Source organism: Pithys albifrons, chromosome Z (genome assembly GCF_047495875.1).
Source record: "Pithys albifrons albifrons isolate INPA30051 chromosome Z, PitAlb_v1, whole genome shotgun sequence".
Lineage (NCBI taxonomy): Eukaryota > Metazoa > Chordata > Aves > Passeriformes > Thamnophilidae > Pithys > Pithys albifrons.
In genome coordinates, this window is record NC_092497.1 from 9,039,845 (window position 1) to 9,059,136 (window position 19,292).

The following is a 19,292-nucleotide window of genomic DNA, read 5'->3' on the forward strand; positions in this document are numbered from 1 at the left end:
AGGTTGGGTGCTGGAGGCATCCTGTGAGCAGGTGGCACCACAGCCACCTCTCCCCACCCTCCTGCAGCACCAGGGCTCTGTGTTGACAAAGGGACACCTTGTTTGCCTTGCTAAGCTTCAGGCCAGGTTGATATTTTGCACTCCCAATGCTGAGCAAGAGTTCTTTGCCGGAGGTGGGTGACATGGGACTCTGCCCCAGCACATTGCTTGCCCCAGGCTGCCTATTTTTGGCAGGGAGAGTTCATTGTTCTTAATATTTGATGATCATTGAGCTAAAAAACACCCCGTGCTTCCGGGAAAATAATAACATAAATAAAAATCTTGGTTTTTGTCTACTTATCCTCTGGGATTTTGCATCAGGCCAGACCACCTTTTATAGCTCTCCTGGCACGAGGGATCTGCAGGCTGGCAGCTCCTGCTGGGCCCCGGAGAAGCTGAGATTGAGGAGGTTGTTTTTGTCCTGAGGCTGTGCCAGCCTGGCCATGTGCCCAAAGGGGCTCTGCTGCTGTCAGTTTGTCCTTTCCCCATGATCCTCCTCAGCCTTCAGGTCTGCCTGCCTGTTGCTTTTCTTCTTACTTTTAATAAAAGCTGTTCTTTTATTATGTGAGCAGCATGGACATTATCACAGCTGGGATCTCATGGGTCAGCACCCGCTGCTCTGCCGTCACCCTCAGAAACCTCCCTGAGATCCAGTTACGAAGTGGGGTTTTGCTGTAGCCCCAGTGGGGCTGGGACTTCGTTGTTGCAACACACAGCTGTGGATGCTTTCTGAAGTACTGCCACTTGGCTGGGATCCTGCACACAGCTGTCCCCACTTGCTGTCCCCATGTCCCCGACAAACCTCACACACCCTCTCTACAACGTCTGGGAGGATGTACACCAAAGCCAAACCTACAGCACTGATTCCAAGGAGGATCTGTGCATTTTTAAGGATCTGCTGCAAGGCTGTGAGTGCTGCAAGTTGCCAACCTGTCCCCAGGTCTTCAGCAGCACCACCCTCACCCACCGTGCATCATCAGCCAAGTGTGTGGAATGCACTTGCACCCAAGGAAGAAGTCAACGGAACAGCATTGGGTAAATGTCTTTTATTGCAAAAGGAGTGAACTGAAGTCCCTCTTGTTCCTCAAGCCATGCTGAACGTGTTGGCCAAGGCTGGTGATGCCTGATGGCACAAGGCAGCTGTGGTTTGTGCAGCAAGAATGGAAAGGGAAGGAAACACATGTGGGGCAAAGTGGGTGCTATGGGACAAGGCAGGCTCCTAAATGAGCTTCACATGCTCCATTCCTGGCACTCCTAGTCACAAATACCTACTCCATCCTTGTCCATGCTGTTAGTGCCATCTGGAAAAGGGGATCCTGGAGGCAATGGGACCTTCTGGAGTGTCCATGGGGAGCTGAGAGTAGGCTCCTCTTCCTCATTTCCTGCAACCAGTCCCAAAGTGTGTGTCCTCTGAGACCGATGTGCACTAGCAAACTCCCCCAGAGTCAGTGCTGATGAGCTCTTTCTGGGTGGATGTCAGTAAAAACAGGCACATGACAGTCTGGGTCCCACCCCTGGGGGTTGACACAACATCAGGGTTTGCCTGGACAGTCTTCTCCAGGCCAGCCTAAGGCACAGCTATTCCCTTTGCTGTCAGGACCCAAGGGAGGGCAACCCTCCATCCAGTGGGATTGTCTGCCACCACTGCAAACACAACAGTGGGGTGACTGCCAGCTCCTCCTTTTAAAACACACACCAAAGCTGCAGGCTGCAAGCTCTAAAGAAAACAACAATCTCAGCCCTGACTTCTGTGAGGACCAGGGTAAAAAATCCCCTGAACCACAACCGAATCAACTTGGTATGGAAGAAAATACTTAAACTTATTTTCGTTTTCCAAAATTTTATGTCAATCAAGGCGATTCATGTTACAGTTCAAACCAACTAGGAATTAGAAAAGTGGTTAAAAACAGACCCCCCCCAGCATTACAGTCTGACGTAGGACAGCATGTGCAAACACAAGCACCCAGAAAACCTGATACACAACAGTGCAAGCTTCAAAATTCCATCACATGAGCAGTGCGTGGGAAAAGGCTGAATCCAACTCCCAAACTTGTTTTGGGGCTTTTCCTTGGCTGAGACAAGCTAAACCCTGCTTTGGCCAGTGACTCATGGTGTAAATCAGAGAAATGCCCCTAGCAGCAATTCCCAAGGTGTCTGTGGCAGAGCTTGAGGTCTGTGAGGTCCAAAGGATCCTCAAGTCCTGCAGTGCTACAGCTTAGTGTTAGAAATAGTGTTAGAAATAGTGTTTTTGGTAAAAAGCTGGATGGAAAGGGCACCTAGAAGCCTGTGAGACACTTTAAGGCAGCACTGCTGAGCCTGTCCCCCAACATGTCCTCTCAGCAGCTTTACCCTTCTCCTTGATCGAGTCCTGAATAGCCATACAGCATATAGAAAAATAAGGGTACTCTGTAACATCATCCATTTATGATATAGTTAAATAAAAGGAATATTAAAACTTTGTTAATAAACTCCTTTGTTTTGAGGGGAGGGGAAAAAAGACAGTGTGTCTAATGGAGATTTCCTCCATGACCTTCCTGACACCACTGGGAGGACTTTGAAGGCACTCATCTGGCTGCTCCCATCATTTTAATAGTGGAGGGATACTAAGAGGAATGCTGTGTTTCTCTTACACAGCCTCATCCCTTTCTAGTGAGGAATGTGGTGAGTGGCACAGAAACGGGAAGAGAAGACACAAAATATCTCCTGATCATGCTGGGATCCTTCTCTTGAAGTCCAGTGGTGAGGATCCCACTCCTGCACTGGCTGCTGAGCCATGTACCAACATCTCCTCCACCTAATGACTCCCATGCCAAAAGATGACAAGTATTCCATCAGCAAAAGTCGAAAGGGAAGAGCTGAAGCCTCTCGAAGCACAGCTTTTATGCATTTCTGGGCTGAAGAAGCCCTCTCCACACCTTGTCCTCTTTGCAGGCTTTGGCCAGACTCATCCCCACCTTAAACTCCACCCTCCAAGCGAGGGTAAATCCTGCCAGTGCCCTGATGACTGATACCAAGATTCCAGTATTAACTCCTGGACAGAGGGAATTTGTAACCGGTAACATAATCACTATTTGCACTGGCCAGAAACAAACTTGAGTCGTTCAGAATTAAAAGCCTGAGAAATGAGCTTTGAAACATACTCCAGGTGAGAAAGGACCTATAAGGCTGCTCTTACACCTTATCTTGAGACTGAAACATGAAATTACACAGGGCAGATTCAGATCTTAAGGGATGTTCCAAAGAGCCCCTCAAACCAGACTTCCTTCCTACCTATAAAAGTACTTCAGATTTTGCCCCTAACACCTAAATCTTTTCTCCTGGACCCCATCACAATCCCCAAGTTTAGTGCATCTCCTTTTCTGCCTCCTGCAAAGACCAGTGGCTTAACCAAAACACAAACCACCTCCCTGGGTGGCAGACTCTTGCCAGCCCCACACCGAGCCCAGAGAGAATTCCAGGAGAAACCCCAAGGATGCTGAGCTGTCCTTGGCCTATGTCCCACCCCTTCCCAACCACTGCAGTTCAGTTCTGCAGAAGCTCATTAAAAATTCAGGCCTGACACGTGTTCCCAAACCAGGGCACAGCCAGGAATGTCCTGCCTTAGGAAGACTGCCAGACTTCAATCCTGCTTGCTCTGTCTTGTTTTTCTGTAAATGCATCTTTCTGTACAAAACTAAACGGAAAATCTGCGAAAGAGGCATCTCTGCAGCTGTGGGGGACTTGAGGTGCAGCATCACATCACCCTGTGTCCCCTCCAGAAGCCTCTGCCAGCAATCCCACCTCCAGCTGCCTGACAGGACTCTCTCAAGGAGAGAGAAGGGCTGACTCAGAAAAACCCTCACCAAAATCACCACCTCCAACCATGACCTGAGATGGGTATTAGCTTAATTTCACCTCAGACGAGAATGTTTCCGTGGGTGCAGTGAGAACTCCCGCTGGCACAGACCCATCAGTCCAGCAGCCGGTGTTTTCCACCCACAGAAAAGCTGGCAAGCAGCAAACCTCACCGCCAATCCCAACACGTGCCGCTGCTGGGAACCCGCTGTTCCCGGGAAAGCGCCACACTTAGTGTAGGAGAAACTGCTTTGCTCCAGGCAAAGTCCTTCTGTCGTCAACAAACCTCATCTGTCCTCAAAACCAAAAAGGATGGTATCAGCAGGATAATCATGTAGCAAAGTGGGGCCATCAATGTTTAAAAAAGACTAATGAGACGTGCTGGTAGGGGCGCTGCTCTAGGGAAGGCAATGTTGATGCCCAAGGCCAAATACACAGGCAAGAGCCTGGTGCAGGGTGGCAAATGGGTGAGGAGATGAGGAGGTGGAATGTGGCTGTCCCAGCCGGCAACAAGCAGCCCATAAAATTAAAACAGATGGACATCACTTGAGTAACCTGGCCCGCCTGGCACCCAGGGAAGCAGCAGCACAGGGCATTGTTAGTCCAGTGCCATGCTAGAAAAAAGGGGTAAAAAAAATATGTGTGTGTATATATATATGTTTATATATATATGTGTCTCTATTTTGCTTTCTGCATTTAAAAATATCCTTTTGAATATATTTGCCATATTATAAAACTTACGGCAGGCTGTGCTGTAGCAACCCTCCCACATCACACACTTCCATGCCCAGTACTGGGCAGAACTAGGAACACTCCCACTGGCACACACCAACCTCCACATCTTGAAATACTCAGGAACAGAAAATGTATTGGGTTTAGTAAGTGTCTGCAGGCAGACTGACAACTCCTTACCGACCTATTCACAGAAATTGCTGCCTACCTTAGTTCAACTGGAGTCTCCCACCTTACCCAAATTAAAAAAACCCAAGATCAATCCCCAAATAAAAAAAATTATCCCCAAGAACAGTGAAGTCTATTTAATTCCCTTCCTCCACCCCAGGCTCAAATGAAATGTGCAATTAGAATTATTATTAGTTAGAAAGTCCTAGGTAAGGCATGGTAATTCCAAAGCTGAGGAAGAAACCTGTTAGGACACCCAGAGGAAATAGGCAACTTCGTCCAGGTCAACGGGATAGTCCGTGAGCAGCACTGGGGTCTTCTCAAACAGCTCCCCCTTGTAGCTGCGCCACTTGCCCGCTGGCAAGTAGACGTCCCGCTCCTGCTTGCCCATCTCCAGCACAGGTGCCACCATGAGTGTGTCCCCAATGAGGAACTGGGAGTCGATCCTGTGCGTGGCCTCGTCACGGGGCGAGATCCACCAGATGGGGCGGATGATGGGGTCGCCCGTGTCAGTGACCTCCCCAGCCAGCTCCAGCAGCAGCGGCGCCACCAGCGACTCGTGCAGCTCCGTGAACTTCTGGGCAATCTCCACCACCTCCTTGTCGTAGAGCCAGGGCGGGATGGAGAACTGCATGGAGGGCATGAAGGCCGACAGCTCCAGCCACCGCACGTACAGCTCCCGGTCAGGGATCTCCACTGCCCCATTCGTCTTGTTGGGGAAAAAATTCCCTCCAATCATGTCAGCAGATATGAAGGGGTACCCCAGCATGCTGATGGTGAGCACGGTGGGGATGAGGGACTTGAGGCCGAGCTCGTATCCCCAGACGGAGTCGCGGTCGATGATGCGGAAGAAGCAGGAGATGTTCTGGGACTGGTAGCCCACGCGCACCTCGGCCAGCTCGTAGAAGGGGATGGCCATCTCCGTGTAGCGCCGGGACCAGATGCTGGGGTCCGAGAGCGGGCGGAAGGTGCTGAACTGCTTGGGCAGGTAGCTGGTCTCGCCCGCATCAAACTTGAAGGACGAGATGCCGTATTTGTGTCTGAGCTGGCGCAGGTGGCTCTGGAACCAGTCCCGGGCTGCCGGATTGGTGAAGTCCAGGATGGCGCCGATGCCGTTCCACCACTCCACCATGGCCGGCAGCCGCCCCGAAGGCTCCTTGATGAACAGCTGACGCTCAATCCCCACACCAAAATTGGAGGAATTATAGTTTATGAACGGGTGAGTCCACAGGGTGACCTTAAAGCCATCTTCCCTGAGTTTTGCAAACATCTCTGTCACGTTGGGGAACTTGACAGGGTCAAAATCAAAGTCCCCATAGGCCTGGGTGTACATGTCATCAATCTCAATGTGGCTGCAGTTAAAACGGTACTTCTTGATCTTTTCAGCAAATCTCAAGAGCTTATCCTGGTCAATGTCATTCTTGTAGAGGGCCCACGTGGACCAGATGGGGTAGCGGAAGGCGTTCTCGGCAGGGATCTTGGAGGGCTTGTTGAAGTACCTGCGCACCATGTACTTGTGGATGGAGGTGACGTCGGAGCCCACGCAGACGCGGTAGCTGAGCTCGGGGAAGGGCGGCTGCCCCGGCGGGGGCTTGTAGGGAGAGTCCTTGTAGCGGGCCTGGAAGAAGAGGGCGCGCTCGGTGGCGTTGAAGCCCAGGTGGAAGGGCACGGAGTCGTTGATCTTGATGGCCGCCGCCTTGGAGGAGAGCCAGTAGCGCTCCAGGATGCCGCCAAAGCTGTCACGGAAGGAGTAGACGTCGCTGGTGACATAGGGCACGGGCTCCTGGTAGCCGGCCAGGCGGATGGGCCAGTGCTGGGTGCTCATCTCCGAGCCCCCGTACCAGTGGGCGTCCTCCCAGAACATGGTGTGCTGCACCGCCGGGCCAGCCGCCAGCTCCTCCCAGCGCACGCGGTAGCACATCACCGTGTCCTTGGGCTTCACCGTCTGGATGAAGAAGTTGAGTGGCCCCCGGCTGGAGCGCGTACAGCTCAGGATCTCACCCTCCTTGGAGCACGACTCCAGGTCCAGGCTGCCTGAGCGGAAGGCCAGCCGGAACACCACCTCCCCGTGCTGGTTCCTGATGACAAAGCCGTCCGCACGCAGGTCCATCAGCTCCGTCTTGAGCCGCTCCGCCTTGCGCAGGGACACCGTGTAGTAGCACCAGGCCACCACCGCGGCGATGAACAGGATGAGGCCCAGCAGGATGGCCCCCAGCATGGGCCGCAGCTCCTTGGACGGCTTCTGCTTCACCGGTGTGAAGTTCTCGGGCAGGAAGGTGTACATGGTGCTCTGTTTTCTCTAGAGCTTTTTGCAGAGGAGTGGGAAGGAAACAAGTCTGGGGCTCTCAGGAGAAGAAAATGGGACTGTTAGGAGAGTTCCCACCTCCACCAACTCACAGACCACTTGTCTCTGGAAAAAAAGAGGATATAAATAGTCTCAGAAGAACCTCTGAATCAAGGGACAGCATGTCATCCATTTGCTGCCTCAGTCTGCTCTCCCCAGCCCCCCGTTGCCCAACTGTGATGTGCCGGGTGCTGTACGCCGAGTACCAGACACACCGTCTCCAATTACCCCAGGCAAGAGAACACATGCAGAAAACAGCCTGGGCCTCACGCCGAGAACAACCCCAGGGCAACAAGGACCAAACTGTTGCCATAATTAATGTTTTGTGCTGTTGGGAGAGTTTTAGTGAGGCAGGATTGGAGACTGGGAGGGAGTAGAAGGAATTTGAAGGGGAGCCAGATCAGCCTACTCACAGTGTCTTTAAGGGACAGAGATAAAAGGGACAGAGATAACTGAGAGCCATAAAAGACACCACGTAATGAATTCCAGGCAGCCACTCCTAATTTTAATCAAACTGCCTCACTGGCAGATTTGACTGAACACATCTGCAGCACCATCCCCTCTTGTGCCCAGAATGTCCCAGATGCTCCAGCTGCAGTGAGGGTGGGTAGATCCCTGGTTTTCCACAGCTCCTGGATAGCCAAACAGGGCAGGGTACCGGTGGCTCATGGCTGGTTTTGAGGGGGCATGTAGAGGGTGCAGAAAGTGGCAAAGCAGGGCTGTGGGAGGTACCACACCAGCAGCCCCCAGCCAGAGGAGAGCAGCTGGCTCAGGCAGGTGCCCAGACCTTTGCAACTGCTCTGGGTGGGAGAAAAGCAAACTCTGTTGGGAGTGAGCAGTACAGGACCTCCAGCAAGCTCTCCCTCCATACAGAAAGGCTCCAGGCTGTGTTTCAGCCCCTATCTGCTCCCCCCTTGTGTGGCCCCAGGGAAGAGGACGCTGCCAAGAGCCTAATGGCTTTTCCTTGGCCATGGTCTGGTTGGGCTCTGCCAAGCATAACGCCAGGGATCCAGAGGGAAAAAGCAAAATAAGGACACAGAAGAGTGAGAAACAAACACAGCTGCAGGGGGAGCAGGGGAAGGAGAGGAGCTGCAGAGCTGCAGACCAGCTGGCCGGTACCTGCCTGGTGCCAGCACACACGGCACGCTGCCTCCTCCCCAAGCTTTGGGCTGTAGATCTACCAGCTGCAGGCAAATTAACGGGAAAAAACCCTGTCCTGGGGCACAAATCAAACTGGTTGCAGAGGCTCCCTCTAAAGGGGTTGTTTTCCTTTTTAACAAAAAGGAAGAATAAGATCCAAAATGGAATACAGAACCTTCTTCCTGTCACAGGCATGACAAGCCAGAACACATAGTCCTCTGTCCTTTAAGCAGATCTTTCTGCTGAGAAAAGGCAAAGCAGAAAGGGGTCCTGAACATCACCTACACCCTGTTGCTCTGCTACAGGCATGCCCATGTGTAAACCCCCTGAAGCATCTGTGCACAGGCTCAACAAAACATACCGTGTTTTACATTTATCTGGAAGCGCGTATTGGACCCGACCCTGCAGTTGGGGGAACCTTTTGTGTAGTCAGACGGGTCATTTTAACCTTCCCCTGAGAGCCAGTAACTTTCTAGGCTGCCAGTTGCTTTAAATGGGATTACCGAGGCATTAGGAAGCGATTAGCCTGAACAGGCGATAGGTTTAGTTAAACGACTTGTCCCACGGCCAACTCCCACGGAGCCCTCCCTCGGCACGGGATGGGGACTGGTCCAACCACTCCAACTGTGTCACTCAGCACCGGATCCTTCCCCCAGGAGGGCAATGGAACCCTCACCCACCGGGACACGTGATGCCAGAACAGCTGAGCCCAACAAAAATTGGGCAATAAAGGCAGTGGTGGGAAGAGGCTGTGTTTGGGATAAACCTTCATCCCCTCTCTCAACTCTTCCTTGGCTTTAGGGGGAAACAGAAGCAGCACAGGGCTATACACTGGTGATGGTGGGGAGGAAGGCTTGCAGAAGCATCTTGGCCAAAACCAGCACAGCAGAGCAAAACTCTAAGTGGCAGGATGCTTCTGGAAATACAGACCTGTATGCTGAGCCCAAACAAGCTCCCTCTGGAAATTTGTGGGATGCCAGGGAAAGAGAGATGCAAATATCTGTCACGCCTGTGTCTCAGTCCTGCCTTATCTGGGAACTGCAAAGCTCAAGAGGGGAAAAAATGAAATGCAGCCTACACCAAGCAGCACTTGCAAATTATTTGGGAAAAGAATTTTTTTAGGTTTTCACATTTTCTGTGAAAAAGGAGGTGAAAATGGTGCTCTTTCCATCTCTCATTTAGGGTTTTAAGCCCAACAAATGTCTGATTCTGCTACTGTGGTGACAGCCACCTCCTCATTCCATGTAAAACTGACAGCAGCACCCAGGGCTTTGGGGAGTTTCTGGATTTTTATCTCCCTTTCAGGAGGCTGGTTTATTATTTATGAACTCCTTCGAAGCTGCTCTATTTTTAGGCTATTTCCTTCTTTACCCCCCATGGGCTGGAGCTCATGGCATACATGAGGGAGCCATTACTGCTGCTCTCAGCAGGGAAATAAATGTGTTATCTTAAGAAAGGTTTTGCTGTCTTTTATGTCCCTTGGACACTGATCTGCCTCAGAGGGATGTGACAGCTGGGTGAGTGAGCTGGTGGATTTAATGCTGCTCTGGTTGCTGTGGCTGGGTCAGGATCAAACCCTGTGGCTGCCCTGGGCTGATGGACATTGCCTGCTTGGATACTGCTCCAACAAAGATGCTGGGAAGGACGTTTGCAGGCATCACCAAGAGCACTGATGGGCCAGGGAGGTCTCCAAAACCAATCCTGCTCTATGCCCATGTGGCCCCTCTATTTTTCTTTTTGCCTTGTTAACAAAATGCATGTTCTCCAGTGGGAGATTTGGCTCCATCCCAGGTGAGAGCTAAGTTTCCCAGACTCTTCTCACTCACTCGCAAGCTGCAGCCTGCAGAGGTGCCTGATCATGCACAGCCTATTTCAACACTTTTTTTCCTTGAATGCTAACTAGTTATTTTGCTCCAAGATGACATTGTGGTGACCTTTAACTCCTCAAAAAAAAAAAAAAAAGAAAAAAAAGAAAACGGGAAGGCAGAGTGTAAAACAGCATGTTTGCTGCTTGCTGTGCTGGAGCTACCCAGCTGACCCAAAACAAAGCTTTTTTTTTGTGTTCTGTGGAAGCAGCAAGTCCTGCCTCAACTCAAGATGAAAGCAAAACATCTGAGCAGGACACACTTAATGGAGTAAAAATAAAAATCCATTTTTTGACCGCTTCTATTTTTACCAACACCGCTGCTAACCACGGGCTGCGAGACCCACAGCACCACTAACCCCAGCCACTCTGCAAGTAGGGCATTCGTTTAAAGAGGGTCAATAACATGTAACTGGTCTCTATTGCCCTGGCAGAGTCAGGTCTGAGCCATGCTGGGGACACACACCCACTTCCCATGCCAGGATGCCAGGAAACCCTCGCCTCCGCAGCAAGGTGCTGCCGCCTCCTCCCCAAACATGTTGGCAGGAGTCAAGCTAAGGAAACAGCACAGACACACTGCAGATTTTACCAGGATGCACCTCCAACCCTACACACAAGTAGGGAATCAGGAGAGCAAATTAAGAGAGAAATTTCTTCTGTGCAAAAAAACTCCATGGGGCAAAAGGACCTGCTCGTGCCCAGCCTGGAATCCCCTGCGGGAAACCAGCCCTGACCAAGGGACTTTGCACACCTGAGATGGGGGGCAAGCAAACTCTTCCTGAGAGTTTACGTTCCCTTAGAAGGGTCTGCAGCAGAGCACTGGAGTTCTTTGGAAGGCTTTTTGGGGTAATAAAGGGTGAAATTACTGTTCTACCTGCTTGGTGCTGCACCTGGCAAAAACATTGCCACAGAGCACAGAACTGCTCCCCACACACCCTGACTCCACATGGATCAGAGGCACTGATTCCCTCCTGACTCCTGTGCATCATCCCTGATCCCACACTAGATCCTCCAGGGCTTTGGGTTTAGAATCATAGAATCGATAGGGTTGGAAAAGACCTCCAAGATCATCAAGTCCAACCCTTGGTCCAACTCCAGTTCCTTTACCAGATCATGGCACTCAGTGCCACGCCCAATCTGTGTTTAAAATCCTCAAGGGATAGGGAATCCACCAGCTCTCTGGGCAGGCCATTCCAATCCCTGATTACTCTCTCAGGAAAGAATTGTTTTCTGATATCCAACTTAAATTTTCCCTGGCAGAGCTTGAGCCCGTGCCCCCTTGTCCTATTGCTGAGTGCCTGGGAGAAGAGACCAACCCCCACTTGGCCAGAACTTCCCTTCAGGTAGTTCCAGACAGTGCTGAGGTCACCTCTGAGCCTCCTCTTCTCCAGGCTAAACACCCCCAGCTCCTTCAGCCTCTCCCCACAGCACTTGTACTCCAGTCCTTTCACCAGCCTCGTTGCTCTTCTCTGGACCCGCTCCAGCCCCTCAATCTCTTTCCTGAACTGAGTGGCCCAGAACTGAACACAGCCTGTTTATCCCTGTAATGTTTAAGCCACCTTGGGGTGAACATGGGTGGCACAGACCCCTGGCCCCTGAGGCAGGGCAGCAACTCTGCCTTAGCAGGGACAGAGAGGGGGACCCTCACCTTCCCCGTCCGTGCTGTGGCCACAGCAGGGATCGATCGACAGGCTGCTTGGTCTAAGGGGCAGGGAGAGCCTGCGGGCAGTGGGGGGCTCTCTGCCCCTCCTGCAAAGTGACAGACCCTCGCTGTTGGTGCTGCTGGATACGGACAGGCCCAGTCAGGAGGCAGCCCATCCCGCGGGGGGCACCTTGCCCCGGCTACTTACCTGCCCACTGCTTCCCGGGCATCCCCGCCTGCCGCCCAGCTCCAACACAGATGCCTTTCTAAGCACATAAACCCCGAGCGCTGACACATCCCCGCGCCCCCGACAGCTTCGCCCTCTCCATCGCGTTTCGGTGCTCCGAGCTGGCTGCTCTGTGTCCGCGGGCAGGAGGAGGGGACCGGCACGTCACCGGCGTGTGTTCTCAGGCACTGTGACGGATGCGGGAGCAGCCAACCCTCAGTCCGGGGAGTGCCAAGGCGGCGGAGCCCGGCCAAGGTGCCTGCGGCACCACACGGGATCCGGGATAGCATCCCGCCTCCCTGCCAGGTGAGCGGGAAGGGCCGGGCACAGCTCATCCCCTCCTGCGCTCACAGGAGCTCCAGAACCAGAAGGCAAAATAAAAAACCCCCCACAACACAACGTTTGGGTTGGTTTTTCTTTTCACCCCCAAATCTTGTGATTTTAAGCGAAGCCGTGATCCTGCAGAGTGATGGGGCTGCCTTGAGCGAAAAGAAAACAAACAGCCCCACTGCTGCTGGCTGGTTTGTAAGCCAGGATTAAACAGCACTAGGCACCCAGAGGATAAACCCCAAATCCAAGGGGGACACGTGAATACAGAGCTCATCTGCAAAGTGCAGACAGACTGCCAGGACCTCGCTCGGTCTGCAAGAGCAGGCAGGAGATTTGAAGCTGTGGCATTAGCTCTGCTCAGCCTTAAATACTTTCATCTATACTGTAGGAATCGTGACTTTACAACCCAGTTTTGCCCTTTAAGGCTTCCAGTGTCAAGTGATGCTCCAAACCCATTTAGACATCTCATCCAGTGCCTGACCATGAATACAAAATAGCCACTGCAACCAATTCTGGCAGCAGATGACTTAATATTTAACACCCCTGACAATTCTCCCTTTAAAACATTGTCTTCCTTTGTTCTTCACTCTGTGCTAATTAGCCAGATGAAGTCTAATAAGCTTGCTTTTCACTTTAACCCTGAACACCTGTGCTGACGTCTCATGACTAAACCATGACTAGGGAGGCTCTTGCTTTTCTCTGCCTGGAGGTGCCTGAATTTATCTGAGCCTCAGTGATCTGTGGAGGCTTTAAAACTGAGTTCTTCTGGTCCACTTGTATCAAAGTGCATTGGACATAAGGGAGAGAAAGCTCCCTTATGACATCCTCCTTTGAGGATGTCTCTGTACACCTTGGAGAAGTCCTACAGCCCCTGGGGGAGCTGGAGGCAGCCTGGCCTCAAAAATCATGGTCTGTGGGGTAACAAGGCAGCCAGTTCCTCGGCACCTATGGGCCATCAGTGCTCATGCACAACAGCAGTAAAAGCAAAACACCAAACACAAGGAGTTCCACCTGTCAGCAGGATGATACACATCACTCCCCAAAAATAAACGAGAGCGGTAACTGCAATAATTTCACGGCTCCCACCAAAGGAGCCAGCACCAGGCAAGGTGCCCAGGGGTACTGGCCCAGCAGGTAGGCATTGAAGCCCCCACATGAGGCATCAGTTTGCTATTAGCTTATTTCATTTGCTGTGTGTGCTGTATCAGATACACAGCCATCAAGATTTTGGTGTCTTTGCCACTGTCTGTTGCTCCCTCGGCCCAATTCCAGGTGGCACAAAGCATGTGTCATCTACCACCATAACACTCCAACAGCCTCTCCCCAAAGCATGTGTTAATCTTATTCCATACTCATGTCCATCCTCCAAGACAAACCACCCCACAGCAGGACCCAGTGCCCTGTTCTGACCCCCAGATTCTTTCTGAAAAGAGATGATTCAGCGCTTGGGGAGTGCTCGGCATTTCGGATGCTGATGGAGGCTGAAACCTGAGCCCACCCCAATTCCCAAGCGCTATAACTCGATATGGGAGAGAAATGGAAACATAAGCACATCCCTCTGGCACGGCCTCGGCGATTTTCCAGCCATTGAGTCACCACGACACTCCAGGCACTGGCAGCTCCAGAGAAATGCGGATGGCTAATGGAGCTGGGCTGGCAACTCAGGTCTCTGAATCCCCATCAGTATCCAACAGTAAGTGAGACTGGACAACCTTGGGCCAAACGCAGTCACCAATCCCTTTAAGTGCTCCCTTGCACGCTCCATGTGCAGGTGCAGCCATGCAGACACAACCTCCCAGACCTCATTCTCCAGTGGGCTGTGGCATGCTGTGCATCATGAGTATCCCAAGGCGGGAAGGGAGGCGGGGACGAGGGAGAAGCATTTGTGCTTTTCTTCTAACACAGCTTTGGCTGCTCCTTGCCACGGCCCCTGATGGCGGAGCTGTCCCCAAAGTCGCTCCAAACGCAACCCAGCACATGGCATAGTGTGCTGCGTATACCCATCCGCAAAGTTTTCACTAACAAGCATCTACCCAGCGGCAAAAGTTGAGGCTGCACCTTGCGACTGGAGCCGGGGACGTGTCTCCCGGCTCCGTTCATGTCCTGCCGGACTCCCACCCATCACAGAACTCGCGCGGTCCCTGCACGGCGCATGCCAACGGCTCGCACCCCAAGGTCAGGACGAAGCTCTGCACCCTCTCCCGGGGGGCCCTCCCGAGCCATCCCCGCTGCCAGGGGCAGCCTGGGGGCTGCGGAACAGGGACCCGTTGCCCGCCTCCACCCCGTGCTCCCCGTGCCGGGGATGCTCCTCCCACACCTGCCCCAGGGGCAGCCCCAGTACCCGCGGACTCACTGGGCATACGGGGCCATGGCCGGGGCTGCTGGGCCGGGGGCTCCGGGCGCGGGGCTGAGCGCGGTTCCGGGGTTGGGCGCTGCCGCCCCGCCCCGCCGCCCGCCCCGCACGGCCCCCGCCCCGGCGCTCCCGGATGGGAGATGTAGTTCGGCCGCGGCGAGGCTGCTCCGGGGGCACGGGGGCGTGGAGTGGCTGGGGATGCCCGGGGCGTGTGGGGATGCGGAAACTCCTGGGGCTGCGATGGGGGAAGTCGGGGTTTGGCGCTGGCGGGGCTGTACCGGGTGCTTTTGGGTCGGGATGGGGTTTTCACGAAACGTTTGGGGCCAGGACAGGGCTTTCATGGGATGCCTTGGGGCTGAGACGGAGTTTTAACGGAGTTTTGCCGAGCTCTTCATGTAATACTTTGGGGCTGGGACGGGGTTTTCATGGAATGTTTTTGGGCTGGGACAGCATTTTCATGGGATGCTTTCGGGCGAGGTCGTGTTTTCATGGGATGATTTTAGGGCAGGATGAGGTTTTCATGGGGTTTTCCCTGCCCCCAGACAGACTGGGGTGCTGCTTGGTGTTGGCACTGCATGGCAGCCACGCTGCCCCACTGGAAATTGAGTTCCCAGATGAGTCTGTGCTGGAGCATCCCCCCAGCCGTGAGGGCTGCAGTGCCGTGGGTCTGTAACCAGCAGCACACATGGAGGGGCCCAGGTGATGCTGCTCCCTGGCACTGCACACTCAGATCATAGTCAGAGAAGGGCATTTCATGCCTTCATTAATTATATGCTACTCTCAAGTCCCCCTCCTTATTTAGCCTGTGTCTATGCTCAGTATCCCAGATGGATGGCAGCTCTTCCTGGATAACTTGCCAAAAGCAAGCACGTCCTCAGCAGCCCAGCACGACGTCGACAGGCATGGGTGTCAATGACTGCTTCTATTTTTGGCTGTGTTACTATGCTCTGAGAGCTTTCCCTTGTGTGCTTTCTTGGTCTCCAGCTTGTGAGTGGTGGGAAGGTACCAGACCCTAAGGGTTCTTTAAGTGCCCACCAAGCCAGAGGCTGATGAAGTTTCTTTCCCCCCACCAGGAACTTCCCCAGCCTGTGGGAAAAAATCTGAGGGGAACAGTTCCCCAAACCAGTTATAATGAAAGTCCATATTTGCCCTTCAGCAGTGCTACAGAGCAGAGTAACCCTCTGAAACAAATAATGCTCCCTGGCATTTCCAGGAGACCATTTCCAGCAAGTATCTCTCCCTGCAAACATCCACTCTCTTTTGTATGTTTTTTTTTTCCTAAAATCTTCATTTCCAGAACCATGCCAACCCAGAAAATATTCCTGTTTCTTGGTGAAGAAGATCTTGAGAAACTTCTCAGTGAGGCTCAGGCATAGGGAAATCTATAGAGAACCCAGTGCTCCCTGTTTATTCTCGTTGTTTGGTTTTAGTCTCAAATCTGTGGAATTTAAAGCCAGTCACATGTTTTCTGCAAAGTCTGACACCTAATTTTGGCCCATGGGAGGTTAACATAGTATCAGAGTGATGACTGTGCTGTCTGAACAGCCTCCCTTCTGCCCCCAGGACTGAAAAAGCTGCCTCAGCAACGGACACATCCTAAAGGTAAACATGTACGGATTAAAAGGTGCTGCAGCACCTGCAGTGGGTGAAGGACAGGGATGATTACTGCATAATGAACAGCATGCCCAGGTTCTTGCTAAGGGAAGCACATAATGACAACGGAAAATACAAGAGCAGCAAAAGAAACACTGATGTGGACACAAAATCTGGGAGGATGCTAAGCTACATGCAGCCAGGCTCAGGGATGTCAGCAGGATTTCAGGTGTTGTGCAGTCCCAAAGATGGCTGGATGAGATCAAACACCTGGGATTAAATCTGGCAACTGGTTCTTCATGGGTGGCAGCAACATTCTCCACAGCCCAGCACTGCAGTGGTGTCCTTCCCTGGTCAGGGTCACACAGGCTGTGAGATAGAGGTTGGTGGGTACATTGCTGCCTGCACCAGCCCTGTGATGGGACCTGCTACCCCTCAGGGTCTGCAGTCTGACTGATTCTAGGCAGGTGAGTTTTGGGGGATAGAACTTGGGTGTGCTGTGCAGAAAGGTCTCCATCCTTGTCTTCTGCCAGCATTTTGCTGCAGAGCTTGAGGTGCTGGAAGCACCTGAGGCAGCTCCAGTGTGGGGGGTCTAGTGGGGCTGGACCCCACCTTGGGTATGAGGGGGAGGTAAGGGAAGTGCTTATTCTAGGCTATGCTTTTGGAGGGACTTGTTCTCCAGGTGATGTATTTGCCGTTCTTGACAAAATTACATTGTACTGTGCAATCCAAAAGTGACAGGCATGGGTATCCTGTGGTGCTGTGGATGTGGAGATGTCCAGGGAGTCCCAACTGTTTCCCCATTCCCCGAAACACAATGCCACAGGGTGGCATGTCAGGGGTGCTGATCCCGAGGTCCTTGTTAAGGATTTGTCATGGAGGTGACAACCAACACTTGCAGCTTATTGGCCACTTGTCTCTGCCTGTGCAGCATTGGTCCCTGGGGATTATGGGTCTCCAGGCAGCACCTACTGCCAGGAGGTATTTATGGGATACCAGGGGACAAAACGGTGGGAACAACAGACATCCCTGGCACAGGGACAGTCTCAGTCCAGGGAAGCAGATGGGTGGCCATGGCACAGCCACAAGCAAAGATACTTAGGGAGCATCCCTTTGCTGCTCAGCAGGGGATACAGAGGCAAAGAGAGGATGAACAGAGCCACTGCCAGCATGTCCAGCCTCCTGCCCCCATGGAGATGTGCCCTGTGTGACATAGGGGGACAGCTGGTATCTCAGCAGTACCTTTGGACCTGGCCAACCAGTCTTTCTCAGGCCAGTAGGCAGTGGAGTGATGCTGTAGCATCCCTGCATTGCCATTTCTATGAGCTGCTTGGTCTGACCTTGGCTCAATGGATTTTGTAATGGGGACATTGCTAATCCCTACAGACAGCAGAGAATGAGAAGGGGCACCCATGCCATGTGGCAGCATCTGTCTTCCCGGCCGTCGGGACACACGGTGAAGCCAATTACCAGGCAGGATCTCATGCTGGAAGTGCAGCTGGAGATCCCAGCACAAAGCCTCCCTTCACAGTGGGTCGGCATGGGGGTCACAGAGCACCCTGATCCTCTCCCCAAGCTCCCAACTTGCCCAAAAGCAGGGGATGACAGAGGGCTGGGCATCACTGGCTCCTCTCCCCTGCAGCCAGGGTGCCCATGGGCATCCAGGCACCTTGCCTTAGTGGGAGCTGGGGGGCGTGCACTGGGAATGGAGCCAGCAGAGGGTGGGGAGTTACAGGACTGAATCAATGTCCTACAGCCAGCAAGGCCAGTGAGGATTGGGGCTTGTGGGGCAGAGGGGTGCCCTGGTTGGTAGTGTGCTCCCTTTCTGTTCCTGCACAGCAGTGACATCCCTGTCTCTACCCTCTGCTCACTCCCTCATTATAATGTGCATGTTAACGAGGCTGCGGGAGATGAGCTGGTTTTGCAGTGAACTTTTCCTCAGCACCTGTGACCTTCTCAGCCCCTGTGGGGACAGCTGTGTCCTGCAGACACACAGTGAGACCTTCTCCTCCAGGACCAGGGCTGAGAGGGTGCTCAGATCCCTCCCAAGCCCTTCACGCGGCCCCCTTGTCATGGAGGGCTGTTTATCAGAACTGATCTGAGCCCGAGAGTTGTGTGTGAGCAGCTCTCAGAGCCCCCCTCTCTGTCCCCTCCATCATCACCATGTCACACAGCAGCCCTGGTCTGAGCCCTGTCACTGCCTCAGTTTCCCTTTCCTCGGCAGATCCTGCCTCCTGCACACTCTGAAACCCACTGATGGACAGGGCTGACGTGTGAGAGCTTGTGCTGGTGACTGCCAGCCCGGAGAGCCCACAGCCCCCGCAGGGTGCAGTTCCAAGGGAAAAGGGGTCAGTGAGCACAGGCCATGGGCTGTCAGACACTTTCCTAACCAGGGAGCACAACACCCTCCCTTTCCCAACACAAACATGCAGCAAGGTGCCCTGTGAGTGCCTGTGCTGAGACGTGAAACCCTGAAGTTTTCTCCTCCGGCAGCATTTACCTGTGCTACAAACTTGCTCTCTTTCCAGGGCTGCTGTGGAGTCTGCTCTTGGATGGTCCTTCTGACAGAGCACAGCAGGCAGTAGGAGCTGATGTAACTGCTGGTCTTCTGCTTTTTGGAGAGGAGGAACGTGTTGCTTCAGTGTGCTGGGACAGGGGTGGCCTGGGGACCTTCAGCCCACACAGGAAGGGGAAGGGGGGAAGTGCCACTGCTCTGCCAGCCCAGGGTGATGCTTATGTGATCAGAGATGTCACAGAATTGGAGCAGTGGGATTGGTGGCTTTCTGTCAGTCCCATAGCAATGCTCCAGTTCTAGCCCAGGGCACAGGAATTTCTGCCTGCTTCCCTCCTGGTCCTCTCCCAGCTTCCTCCCCTCCTGCAAGCAACTGCCTTAAGAATGATAGGAAACAGTTTCAGTTTTATTTAGGAAGTGTAGGAGCAGTGATTATGGATTTTCCAACCCCTTTCTACTGTATTTCCTTGGAAATCCTGCAGCAGTCCAGCTGCAGGCAAAGAGCATCACACCAG

The 19,292-nt window shown here is 53.0% G+C and overlaps 1 protein-coding gene across 2 annotated transcripts; it reads right to left on the reverse strand.

The window, feature by feature from the left end:
• Positions 1 to 1,859: 1,859 nt before the first annotated feature.
• Positions 1,860 to 14,758, reverse strand: LOC139684791 (myogenesis-regulating glycosidase-like). 2 transcript variants are annotated; one of them, XM_071581088.1, is made up of 2 exons: positions 14,673 to 14,758; positions 1,860 to 7,183 (listed from the first exon to the last, which is right to left on the reverse strand). In XM_071581088.1, exon 2 carries the CDS (start codon positions 7,055 to 7,057, stop codon positions 5,021 to 5,023), a length of 2,037 nt encoding a protein of 678 aa, XP_071437189.1. In that variant the 5' UTR covers positions 7,058 to 7,183; positions 14,673 to 14,758; the 3' UTR covers positions 1,860 to 5,020. The 2 variants fall into 2 exon arrangements, with proteins under 2 accessions (XP_071437189.1, XP_071437188.1); XM_071581087.1 differs by lacking the exon at positions 14,673 to 14,758 and adding an exon at positions 11,972 to 12,208.
• Positions 14,759 to 19,292: the final 4,534 nt, after the last annotated feature.